This window comes from Oncorhynchus kisutch, linkage group LG7 (genome assembly GCF_002021735.2).
Source record: "Oncorhynchus kisutch isolate 150728-3 linkage group LG7, Okis_V2, whole genome shotgun sequence".
Taxonomy (NCBI): domain Eukaryota; kingdom Metazoa; phylum Chordata; class Actinopteri; order Salmoniformes; family Salmonidae; genus Oncorhynchus; species Oncorhynchus kisutch.
In genome coordinates, this window is record NC_034180.2 from 32,735,386 (window position 1) to 32,747,700 (window position 12,315).

At 41.6% G+C, this 12,315-nt stretch overlaps 1 protein-coding gene across 2 annotated transcripts; it reads right to left on the minus strand.

The window, feature by feature from the left end:
* Positions 1-283: 283 nt before the first annotated feature.
* LOC109894487 (neuroglobin-1) lies at positions 284-12,118 on the minus strand. Of its 2 annotated transcripts, XM_020488010.2 has the most exons (12): positions 11,989-12,118; positions 11,013-11,624; positions 10,575-10,891; positions 10,348-10,459; positions 10,109-10,247; positions 9,883-9,982; positions 9,641-9,760; positions 5,257-5,397; positions 4,741-4,986; positions 4,100-4,208; positions 3,790-3,909; positions 284-3,633 (listed from the first exon to the last, which is right to left on the minus strand). In XM_020488010.2, the coding sequence occupies exons 9-12, from the start codon at positions 4,836-4,838 to the stop codon at positions 3,481-3,483; spliced, it is 480 nt and encodes a 159-aa protein (XP_020343599.1). In that variant the 5' UTR covers positions 4,839-4,986; positions 5,257-5,397; positions 9,641-9,760; positions 9,883-9,982; positions 10,109-10,247; positions 10,348-10,459; positions 10,575-10,891; positions 11,013-11,624; positions 11,989-12,118; the 3' UTR covers positions 284-3,480. The 2 variants fall into 2 exon arrangements, with proteins under 2 accessions (XP_020343599.1, XP_031684829.1); XM_031828969.1 differs by lacking the exons at positions 9,641-9,760; positions 9,883-9,982; positions 10,109-10,247; ... (2 more) ...; positions 11,013-11,624; positions 11,989-12,118 and having other exon boundaries at positions 5,257-7,445.
* Between the last annotated feature and the right edge of the window lie 197 nt (positions 12,119-12,315).

Below are 12,315 nucleotides of genomic sequence, written 5' to 3' on the forward strand. Positions count from 1 at the left end.
GAGTTCTTGGAATCCTGGGGATGTGATGTATGTGACATTGCATGATTAAGTGGGATGATATTCACTCTGCTCTCTGGTTTTCAGATGAAGTCCCTCTGATCTCTATAGCCACAGGGAAGGGGCCAGCCAGTACACTGATGTTACATAATCCCAAGGAATAGCCAACCGGAGCGAGGGAAATTGTGCATCGTGTGATTGATTACAAACCCTGAACTCCGCATTACTACCATCGCACTGACAAACAAACCAACATAGTGGAAGAAAAACAATAAACATTGTCATCTTTTTTTTCAGTAGTATGTCCACAAAAGATCACCTTTATTTACTATTAATTGAGTAAGCACACAACACATTACATAAGTATTGGATGGGGTCCATTTTACGAGCTGTTTGGTTGAGGGAGTATGTATTTGCATTAAGTGTCACGTGTTTTTGGTTAAAGGATAGTTGAAATCATTGCTGTTCGCAGCTGAGTTGACGAGGTAGACATTGAGAAACTCATAAACAGAATATCATGTTATTTAAATGTACCAATGCAATTCACACACACACACACAAAACAGGCCTACTCTCAGATCTTTGAAATCGAGACAATACACACAGCAATCTGCCTAGTGCCATGTATAGACATATTAGAAAATGTGTTCAACTCATAGGTCTGGTTTCCTAGACTCAGATGAAGCTTCTTCTTGAACTAAAAAGCACGTTCAATGTAGATTCTCTATTGATAATGCTTTTTGATTCAGGAGAATGGTTAATCTGGTAAGGGAAACTCATTATGCTAGTTGGAAAGTGGGAGAGGGGAACAAATCTGAATTAGTAGTGCTGCCATGGCCTGAAAATAAAGCTCACAGGTGATTGAAAGTAAAGATAAAGTGAGATCTCCTTTAGACATGGTAATGAAATGGTTGTGTATTCAATGCCAACAGACATCCTTGTAGGGATCACACATTGATAATATGGCAATTATACTGATTGAGGAGAAATGTCTCTCTTACATTTATAATGACTTAAGGATAAAAGCTCACTCATCAATATTTAAAATGCTTAACAGCCTTGTGCTGCAAATTAAAAGAAAAATACATGGATTTGACATAAATGTTGTGGTTAACGTAACAGTTTGGAAAAACTGTGTTTGCAATGGCATATAGTCATTCACATACGTAAAACACTTGAAAATACAAAAATACATTGTATAAAAGTAATCTCAGACTGAAGCAATATTCACCACATATCAGCAGATTGGAGATATAGTAGTGTAGTGTTATTATCAAATACTTGGTGTATTATAGCTAACTTGGCATTGTGACTTTCAATGTACAGGAAGATAACGAATGATACACACTGTATAGAAGCATATAGGTAAATGTGTTCATAGCAGTAAAATGGACATACACATCTCTAACTATCATCTCTGTCATCTCTAACCTTCATCTCTATCATCTCTAACTATCATCTCTATCATCTCTAACTATCATCTCTATCATCTCTAACCTTCATCTCTATCATCTCTAACTATCATCTCTGTCATCTCTAACCTTCATCTCTATCATCTCTAACTATCATCTCTATCATCTCTGTCATCTCTAACCTTCATCTCTATCATCTCTAACTATCATCTCTGTCATCTCTAACCTTCATCTCTGTCATCTCTAACCTTCATCTCTATCATCTCTAACTATCATCTCTGTCATCTCTAACCTTCATCTCTATCATCTCTAACCTTCATCTCTATCATCTCTAACTATCATCTCTAACTATCATCTCTATCATCTCTAACTATCGTCTCGAACTATCATCTCTAACTATCATCTCTATCATCTCTAACTATCATCTCTGTCATCTCTAACTGTCATCTCTAACTATCATTGCTTACTATTTCAGGTTGGATGTAGTGAAATTTGTTTATCAATAAATGCTTTACGGTTGTCCACAGAAAGATACTCCAAGCTCTTAATGAACTATGAGCTAAATAGGGAAGAAAAAATGTCTGAATAAATCCTGGCTTTGTTTTTTTACCTTTATTTAACTAGGCAAGTCAGTTAAGAACAAATTCTTATTTTCAATGACACCCTAGGAACAGTGGGTTAACTGCCTGTTCAGTGGCAGAACGACAGATTTGTACCTTGTCAGCTCGGGATTTGAACTTGCAACTTTTCGGTTATTAGTCCAACGCTCTAACCACTAGGCTACCCTGCCGCCTCAATTGTCAATTACCTATTGGGTCCAAAAAGCCTAAATAGATTACTACTATATTTCTGGCCTGTTTACAACATATGATAGCAGTATTTACAATATATAGATACAGTATGTGGTTCAACACCACTTTACATTTACAATTAGTGAAAACTGAATGAGCCTAAACTAAGTCAAGCCCAAAGACCCTCAAGCAAATAATCTACTGTTGAGTTCCATTACATCAATTAGCTAGAACTCAAGAGAGGAGAAGAACCATTTATTTTAGAATAAGTAACAGTCAGTTGAAGCCTATTGAAATATTATGGTAATACGCATATGGCAACGTGAGCTTTACAACCTCTACTGTCGGAGGAGAGGAGAGGAGAGGAGAGGAGAGGAGAGGAGAGGAGAGGAGAGGAGAGGAGAGGAGAGGAGAGGAGAGGAGAGGAGAGGAGAGGAGAGGAGAGGAGAGGAGAGGAGAGTGCCACATACACATTTCAGACAAAGGTGCACATGGACACCCTAACAGTCATAGAGATCACATAGAAAAGCTTTAGAATACATGAACAGTTCTTGTCATTTTCTATTGAGCATCATCAAAAGTAATGTGTTTGTTAATAATACCAATGGCTTTAAGAATCAAGTTCACCTCTAAGGATTGTTACACTCCAGGTCATGGACACACACAAAGAAAGGAGAGCATTAGTATGTGCCATTATCAGGTCCCTAGCCTAACTCAAAGATATAAATATAGAATCATGACAATCACTCTAAACAATAATCTTGGACATACTGTACTTTTGTGATCAATGTTTCTATATCACTGGTTGATTTGGGAGAGGGCCCATATTGTAGCTGCCCATTCCAGCCAAGTAATAGTCAATATAGCCAGTGTTTGACAATTGTGTGACTAAGATACATCACAAAAACCACCACAATCAATGTAATTATTTGAGTAGATACATCAAGGCATTATTTACAGAGCAATTTCAGTTATTACCTTAATTTAACCCTATGCTTCCTCTAATATGAGGAACTCAAACTGCAGACCAAAGGTCTGGTTGACCCATAACCTCCCCACAATGTTATAGCAGCACTCTGGCAGCTACAACATCCACAGCAAAAACAGTTAACTCTGAACACCAGGTGATTCGACCATTATTTGTTGTGTCAAGTGTGATAACGCCATTCGTTCACCATATACAGCAATCAAACCTTTATGCTGTGAGTTATACAACCTTACTCCATAGCAACCATGAGGGTGATTAGACAGCAACTGGTAGCAGACCCCAAGCGTATGTTTCAGTCAGTCTTGTGTTCTCCGTTCTTGGCCCATCCTCTGCTCATGGCCGCCACTACAATGGTGTACATGTTGAGCCAGGCCTGACGCAGCGGGGCTGTGTACCCCTGACCCAGACTGCACTGCAACATGTAGAGAAGGGACTCCCCCACCACCTGCAACATACACACACATGCATGCAAATATTCTGAATATTGGCATAGATTGGTAAATTGTTGCAAGTTGTGTTTCTTAAAAGTTGTATAGTGTACAGTACACACAGTATGACAGTAATGTATTAGAGTAAGTGATCAGAGTGACAGTAGTCTTACAGCGAAGGACTGGGTGTTAACCCCGACTGCCTGGTGCTTCTTCCCCAGGTTGAGCAGAAAATCCTCCAAGGTATGGAGGTTGTCCAGGTGACTGACTGCTGCATCGATCACCAACATTACCTGGACACACAAGCACACACACACACAACCACGCACAAGAATGTACGCGCACACACACAAACACACACACAACAAAGAAACGTGAACATACACCAACATGCAGCAAGAAGTTAGACATTTCCGTGGATTTGTTTCCATGAATTAGCCATTTAACTGTCAGTTTTAACAGTGATGGGCTGAGCAGAGTTACCTTTGTGACATGGTCCAGGAACTCAGGGCTGGAGAGGCAGTCTTGTATGGTGCCACAGTTTGTGTTGTAGTGAAAGAGGTTGAGGAGTGCAGGCTCTAGTTCAAACAGTCTGGACAGACACAGAACACAATGCAGTACTGTGGGTGCAGATACTGTAGATACACGTAGTCGTAAGTCACAGCTAATAGGACTGTCGGCAACAGTTCTTCTCTAGCGTCTGTTTTAGTAGCAGCAGTTCCAAAATAAAGACTATTGCAGCCAGTCGCCAAGCAACAAGTCAAGCCTCCAGTCCCGGTATAGGGAGTGTACGATGCACTATCTGTGTTGGTTAAGTGTATTTCTCTCTCCAAGTACTGTTTACTATGGCGACTACATTATTTACACTATGTTGCACTATGCCGGGATATTTTCAGTGCATACAACTGCAAATTGTAGTGAATGGTTAGGTTTCAGTAAACTTTCTTACAAAACAAAATGCTGCAGATATCAACAAACACTCTGTTTTGGTACACATACAGTAAAGGCTGATATATACGAATCACCATGAAATCTTCATGGAGGAACACATGCAACTTCTCCTAACACCTTTATTCCCTCCATTCCTAACTGCTCAAATAAAAAGCTTTAGCTCAGAACTGTACCTGGAGAACATGATGACTCCGTGTGGAACTTTGTTCTTGCCAAGACTCTCCCAGCTGACTCGGATCAGCTCCTTCTCTTTCTCTGTCAGCTTCTCCATGCCCAGGGTCGCTCAATGTGAGGACTAGTTCTCGTTGCAGGAATACGCCAACCTCTTTGCAGGATCAGAGGAAAAGCCTCCGGTCTGGGCAACCCATTACACTGTTTGTAGACTCGGCTTGGGAAACCTCTGACGACCCACCTGGAAACTAAGTGTAAGTACAAGAGGGAAGACATAACATAGGAAAACCAAAACAATAGAAAGAGGAACTTATGATCGTTGGATGTGTGCAAATCCCAGCATACCTTGGTTGTGAGACTCTTTTCTCCTCACAAGCTACCTGTGTGTGTGTGTGTGTGTGTGTGTGTGTGTGTGTGTGTGTGTGTGTGTGTGTGTGTGTGTGTGTGTGTGTGTGTGTGTGTGTGTGTGTGTGTGTGTGTGTGCAGAGCTGCTTTGGCAGGCACCCTTGTGCACTTACTTGCTCTCTTGCTCACGGTGCATTCAGAGAGAGACAAGTCATCCGCCGCTCTTATCTGTCACACTGACTGCTGTCTCTGTCCCTCCCCCTTTCTCTCTCCCGCTATGCTCTCTCTCCAGCGCTGTGGGTTTGTTCACCCCACTAAAGAAGGAAAGATTTCTCTCTTTTTATCTGTTGAGTATGTGATGAGCTACAGCTCCTCCTGCAGGTGAACCAAGGGCTGTCAAAAACATCAACCTCCCCATAAATAAACAAACACATATAGGGTGCACCTTGACTTGCACTGTCACCTCCAGAGGAGGCTGGTGATAGGAGCTATAGGAGAACAGGCTCATTGTAGTGGCATGGAATCGAGTCAAACATGTGGTTTCCATATGTTTGATGTGATTGATACCCTTACATTCATTCCATTCCAGCCATTACAATGAGCCCATCCTCCTATAACTCCTCCCACTGGTCACCTCATATAAGGTTAGAGTGCAATGAACTAATGCGGGATAAGTAAACAGTTAATCATAAGCATGATGTTGCATGATGGGGAATGTCAGACCCCAATTGGGGGCCAAAATTAACATTTTAGAGTTGCTCTTTAACCTTGCAATGAATCTTTCTACCATCAGATAGTTTTATGCCCAAAAACTACACTGAATGAAACTCTGTAGTGCTTCAACCACAGACACTTAATCTGGAGCACTTGAATAATGAAATGTGTGGGAATTTTTATATTGTAGCTGAAGTAATAACAGACTTGAGGGCTCCACCTTTGCGAAAGTATATGGTTATTGTTTAACTGCTTGGAGAGGCGTCTTCTCAGACACTCAGATGACCAAGTCTGGTGGCCAAACTTACAGCATGTCATTACCCCACATAAGAGATGGGTTTTTTCTCAGCCATGCTATTGCATGTTTTATTGGAATGCTTGCTCAACCGTTTCATTACATAGGTTTTTCCCCCACACCTTTTAAAGTTAGGATGTAATTAAACAGCCTTGCCATACTATTCTCTGGGCCAGAGAGGTGATAGTGTTGTATTCCATATGATCTTATGCTGTTAGTCAATGCATTCTCTGTGTTTATAGTAACTTCTGTATGGAATACCCAAGATGGTAAAAAGCAGTCTCCTGCTTGACCACTGGGGGGGTGTAAAGAGGAGAAACATGGTTTCCATGACAACCTCACTGGAGCCCTTGAACTTCTGTCATGTGATGCTTGAGCTCTCTTGGATCTGTCATTCAAGCATCTCCAACCGATGTGAACCTGGTTTGATTGATGGGATTTCAGCTGATTGATGGGATTACAGCTGGTTTGATTGATGGGATTTCAGGCCTACTGTACAGTGTAAAAGACCATTTAAGGTCACTCAATGACTTCCATAGCCATCTTTATCCGAATACAGCCAAACATTTGAGGTGGGACTTCACATCACGGTTCTGTGATGGTACCCTCCAAATGACCATATAAACTGGTGGTCGGCTGCCAGCTACAGTGTGTAGGGATCTGTTGTCAGCTTCTTTGAGTGTGTTTCATCAGCCAACTTGATATCCAGTAATGTAAATACATATTCAGATATTTCCATCTGGTTAGCAAAATCCCATAAATACATGGCTGTAAACTGCTTCAGCTCACTGTGGAGGCCAGTATTAAACCCCATTTGAAGTGGAAATGGGCAGAGAGCAGTGCACTGAATGCCTTTTGTGATGGCAGATGAATGTCTAGACCTATATACTTAACTGGCACTGTGGCTCTTGAAATAGCCAGAGACCTTAACCAAAGCATCAAAGAAATGTCCATTTCTGACGTTTCCTGTCCATATTGGACCTGTCCATTGGCAACATATTTATGGCCTTGCATGACAGATTTAATATCGTACTATAATATCCCTTAGATCACTGTCAGCACTTTGATTTATCAGTGAGGGATGACATACTAACTACACCAGGACCATTCAGAATCTGTAGTATTGGCCTATGTTTTGTTTTTAAACTCTTTTTTTCCATCTGGTTACTAAGTATCTGTTCTCCTTTGTAATGCCACGCGTATCCCGGCAAAATTGTATAAAACCAAATAAGCCCTTGATAGTCAGTTTTAATAAGGTTGAAATATTATGCAGCCATACATTTAATATTCCATAATACCCTGCCATTGTAAAATTCAAAATTACTTATAAATACAGTGCCTTTGCGAAAGTATTCGGCCCCCTTGAACTTTGCGACCTTTTGCCACATTTCAGGCTTCAAACATAAAGATATAAAACTGTATTTTTTTGTGAAGAATCAACAACAAGTGGGACACAATCATGAAGTGGAACGACATTTATTGGATATTTCAAACTTTTTTAACAAATCAAAAACTGAAAAATTGGGCGTGCTAAATTATTCAGCCCCTTTACTTTCAGTGCAGCAAACTCTCTCCAGAAGTTCAGTGAGGATCTCTGAATGATCCAATGTTGACCTAAATGACTAATGATGATAAATACAATCCACCTGTGTGTAATCAAGTCTCCGTATAAATGCACCTGCACTGTGATAGTCTCAGAGGTCCGTTAAAAGCGCAGAGAGCATCATGAAGAACAAGGAACACACCAGGCAGGTCCGAGATACTGTTGTGAAGAAGTTTAAAGCCGGATTTGGATACAAAAAGATTTCCCAAGCTTTAAACATCCCAAGGAGCACTGTGCAAGCGATAATATTGAAATGGAAGGAGTATCAGACCACTGCAAATCTACCAAGACCTGGCCGTCCCTCTAAACTTTCAGCTCATACAAGGAGAAGACTGATCAGAGATGCAGCCAAGAGGCCCATGATCACTCTGGATGAACTGCAGAGATCTACAGCTGAGGTGGGAGACTCTGTCCATAGGACAACAATCAGTCGTATATTGCACAAATCTGGCCTTTATGGAAGAGTGGCAAGAAGAAAGCCATTTCGTAAAGATATCCATAAAAAGTGTTGTTTAAAGTTTGCCACAAGCCACCTGGGAGACACACCAAACATGTGGAAGAAGGTGCTCTGGTCAGATGAAACCAAAATTGAACTTTTTGGCAACAATGCAAAACGTTATGTTTGGCGTAAAAGCAACACAGCTCATCACCCTGAACACACCATCCCCACTGTCAAACATGGTGGTGGCAGCATCATGGTTTGGGCCTGCTTTTCTTCAGCAGGGACAGGGAAGATGGTTAAAATTGATGGGAAGATGGATGGAGCCAAATACAGGACCATTCTGGAAGAAAACCTGATGGAGTCTGCAAAAGACCTGAGACTGGGACGGAGATTTGTCTTCCAACAAGACAATGATCCAAAACATAAAGCAAAATCTACAATGGAATGGTTCAAAAATAAACATATCCAGGTGTTAGAATGGCCAAGTCAAAGTCCAGACCTGAATCCAATCGAGAATCTGTGGAAAGAACTGAAAACTGCTGTTCACAAATGCTCTCCATCCAACCTCACTGAGCTCGAGCTGTTTTGCAAGGAGGAATGGGAAAAAATGTCAGTCTCTCGATGTGCAAAACTGATAGAGACATACCCCAAGCGACTTACAGCTGTAATCGCAGCAAAAGGTGGCGCTACAAAGTATTAACTTAAGGGGGCTGAATAATTTTGCACGCCCAATTTTTCAGTTTTTGATTTGTTAAAAAAGTTTGAAATATCCAATAAATGTCGTTCCACTTCATGATTGTGTCCCACTTGTTGTTGATTCTTCACAAAAAAATACAGTTTTATATCTTTATGTTTGAAGCCTGAAATGTGGCAAAAGGTCGCAAAGTTCAAGGGGGCCGAATACTTTCGCAAGGCACTGTATATAGTTATATAAACCTTTATTAATTTTCTCACATTTGCTCCAGTTAATATCAATTTAAAAGCTCCAGAGGCCACATGTCCCTGTTTAGAAAGATCATAATCCATAACAAACATGTCAGACAGTCAAAGACCGGGTCAACATAGTTCAATTAGACTAGAATTATTTTAGAACATAGTGCTCTTTGAAACAAAATGGCTATATGGAGTTTCATGCCGGGTCGACCTTTTTGATCATACATTTATTTCCACTCTGGTTTTCACGCTCTCTTCCTCTACCTCTTCAATTTTCTCCCAGACGTCTATGTTTCCATCCCTAAATCAGACATGTCGGGTTAGAAAAGGTCTATATTGTAATTACATCAACGTTTTGCTTGGCTGCAGTATTTGTCACCTCTTCACTAAATACTTTATGACAGTCTCCCTGTATTATGTAACGCAACATTGTATAAATGACCAAACCACATGGCGCCATTGGAGTTCCAGCTGCAGTGGTATTCCTAGTGGTATTATATATTGTATGAATACAACTAACAGTTAGTGGGTAGACACACTGCTACACACCCTTGTTGTCATTGTAGGTACCTTTTCTCCATGTTACTCTCAATACTTTGGTCATCACAATCGTCATCAGATTTGAAGATCGGTGTCGTTTCAAACTCTCATTCAAACCAGCTTCCCTCTGCATAGTCGCTCTGCGTTTTTCTAGAGCAATTACATCAAAAGCAATGGAATAGAAAAGGGGCAGTTAACAGTTCAAAGGCTCTTCTCAAGTGTTTGCAATTCCATAAATGTAGTTTCCAGGTCATTGCAAGCCCATAGTTTACCTGTGACACCTGTTCAAAGAGGTAAGGATGGTCAGTGACTCTGGTCTTCATATCCTGTAGCTCCTTCTTATACTCTTTCATCCTTTGTTGCTCAGACTCGCTACAAGTACAGAGCCACAGACACATTAGGTAAAGAAATACAGTACAACTCTTTAATCAGTCTGTTCTTTTTAGTTTTCATCTAAGGAATTTCCACGTAGTCACCAGTGCTGTTTCAGCTTCTGACCTCTTTCAGGCTGCTGTGAGGGTCCATGACCTTGGCACGGACAGCCACTGTCTTCTTCATGGCCTGAGACATCATCCTGTGTTTCCTCATAAACTCTGCACTCTCCTGCTCCGTGCTCTCCCTCTGCTCCACAGACCTTCTGATGGACCATAGGACAGAGAGAGTAATAGTCATCTTTACTGTGATCTGTGGGAATGAAAGAGACACATCTGATAGTGAAGTTCACAGTTCCCTCTTACCTAATGGCCATACGGCGTTTCCTTGCTGCATCTGTAATGTAGGTGGGAAGCGTATCTGTAGACAGCGATGTTAAACCACCAAAGGAATTGCTTCTCTTCAAAAAGGCACTGACTATGGATTCATGAGAACAAAAATAACACGAGGAAACAAACCAAAGCCAAAGTAATAAACATATCAGTTCTATACTGAACTAAGTTCTATTTGCAGAGTGCTACAGTAAGCTCACTTGTTCTTTTTCAGAGCTGCTCCTGCTTGTTCTTGAGGGCAGGGTTGATGTCCGCAGGTGGAAGGGCTGACACTTGGTCACATCTTTCCTCTCGGCCCTCCTCAAGGCTTCCCTGTGGAAAGCCTTGTGCAGCCTATCTAAGTCAGGGACCTGGGAGGTGGTCTGATCCAGGAAGGCCAGGACCTCCTTCTTAGTGTGCTGGGAGCTGTGAGGTTCAGGGTTCTCAGTATGAGTTTGGTTCTCTATAGGTGCTGTGGACTTCCTCAAGTTCTCCTGGGCCCTCGGCTGGATGCATATCATCCTGCACAGCTCCTCCCCTACAGAGCATGCAGAATTCAGTGGGGAAAAAAATAGATTTAGAGAGGATAATAATACATTTATAACACCATTCCCTGTACCTTAGCAACATCTCAAGATATGTTTTTTTAGGGAACACACCTTTCAAATGCTCTCCATCAGCTTCTCTCTCTTCTTCTCATCGCTCTCCAGGAAGCTGAAGGGCTTCTGCATGGAGAGCATGAAGTCCTTCCTCTGTTCATGGCCTTCCTTCCTCTCCCTCTGTCGCACCTGCATCATAGAGGGGAAAAACACTTGGACAAGCACAGGAACAGCACGGAACTTCCTCTGACACTCCGCCTCCTCTTTCTCCTCTTTACTTAGTTGGTGCTGCTCTGTTTCTGTTGGCCTTGATGCTGAAGTTGCTGTGATCCTCTCTGTGTGACAGTTGTGGCGGATGCCCAGGCTGCAGAGGATGTGATAGACCTCTACGATTGTCTGACCTGTTGGGAGGTCCTGGAGTACTAGACTACCTGTCGACATCTGCTGACAGCATAGAGTTCTGCTGGATCCTTCTCTTCAGGCCCTCTCCCTGTCTCTTCTCTGTCTCCTGCAGCTGCTGCTTGTGGGCCTCCTCCATTGCTTGCAGCTGGTGTTGGAGCAGCACGTCTGATCTCAGGCCATCCTCCAGGAAAGCCTGATGATCTACAATGTTCCTCTGCTCCTGCATCCTAGCAGCAGTGTGTCCTCCTGAACCCAACACTCACCAGACAGCTATGGAAAGAAGAAAAAGGAAGACATTTTGATTATATTCCAAAAACACCTCTTCAAGAAACACCTCTCACAGTGAGAAAAACCCAGCTATTTTTATTTTCCACAGAACTGACAAATATCAGGAAAAAACTGGAGAAAAACTCCAGCAGCACATGGTGTGAGCCTGCGCAAGGGTTACCCTAGCAACCAAACTCATTCTCCTAACATTAGCAGAGAGGTATTCTTATGTCTATGGTGTTAACATAGTACATGCTAAACTACTGTTTTAGGGCAGAAAAATAGTATTGTTTCACAATGCATAACTACAATCAATTGTGAGGTGAAAATATAGTGGAATGTTGAAAAATAGATATTAGAAAATAACCTGATGCTCGTGCACGATAGAACTACCGTAGACTTATTCCAGCGCAACATTCTTATCCCCTTCTTCCTGCTTCACAATAAAGACAGTCATATATCGACGTCATATATCCACACACACTGTTACAATGTTATAACTTTAGAATGACTGGATAATGTTTAGCAAAACCAAGATATTTGACTCCACCCCCTGCAGCCCTCTAACGTTTGATTGGCTGAAGTAAATGCTTGAGGTATCATGTTCATACAGTTTAGGAACACATTTTTAATGCAAGCGGCGTGTTAAACTGTATCTCTTGTACATTGCCCTTCTGAATTCGGTTTTGAATTA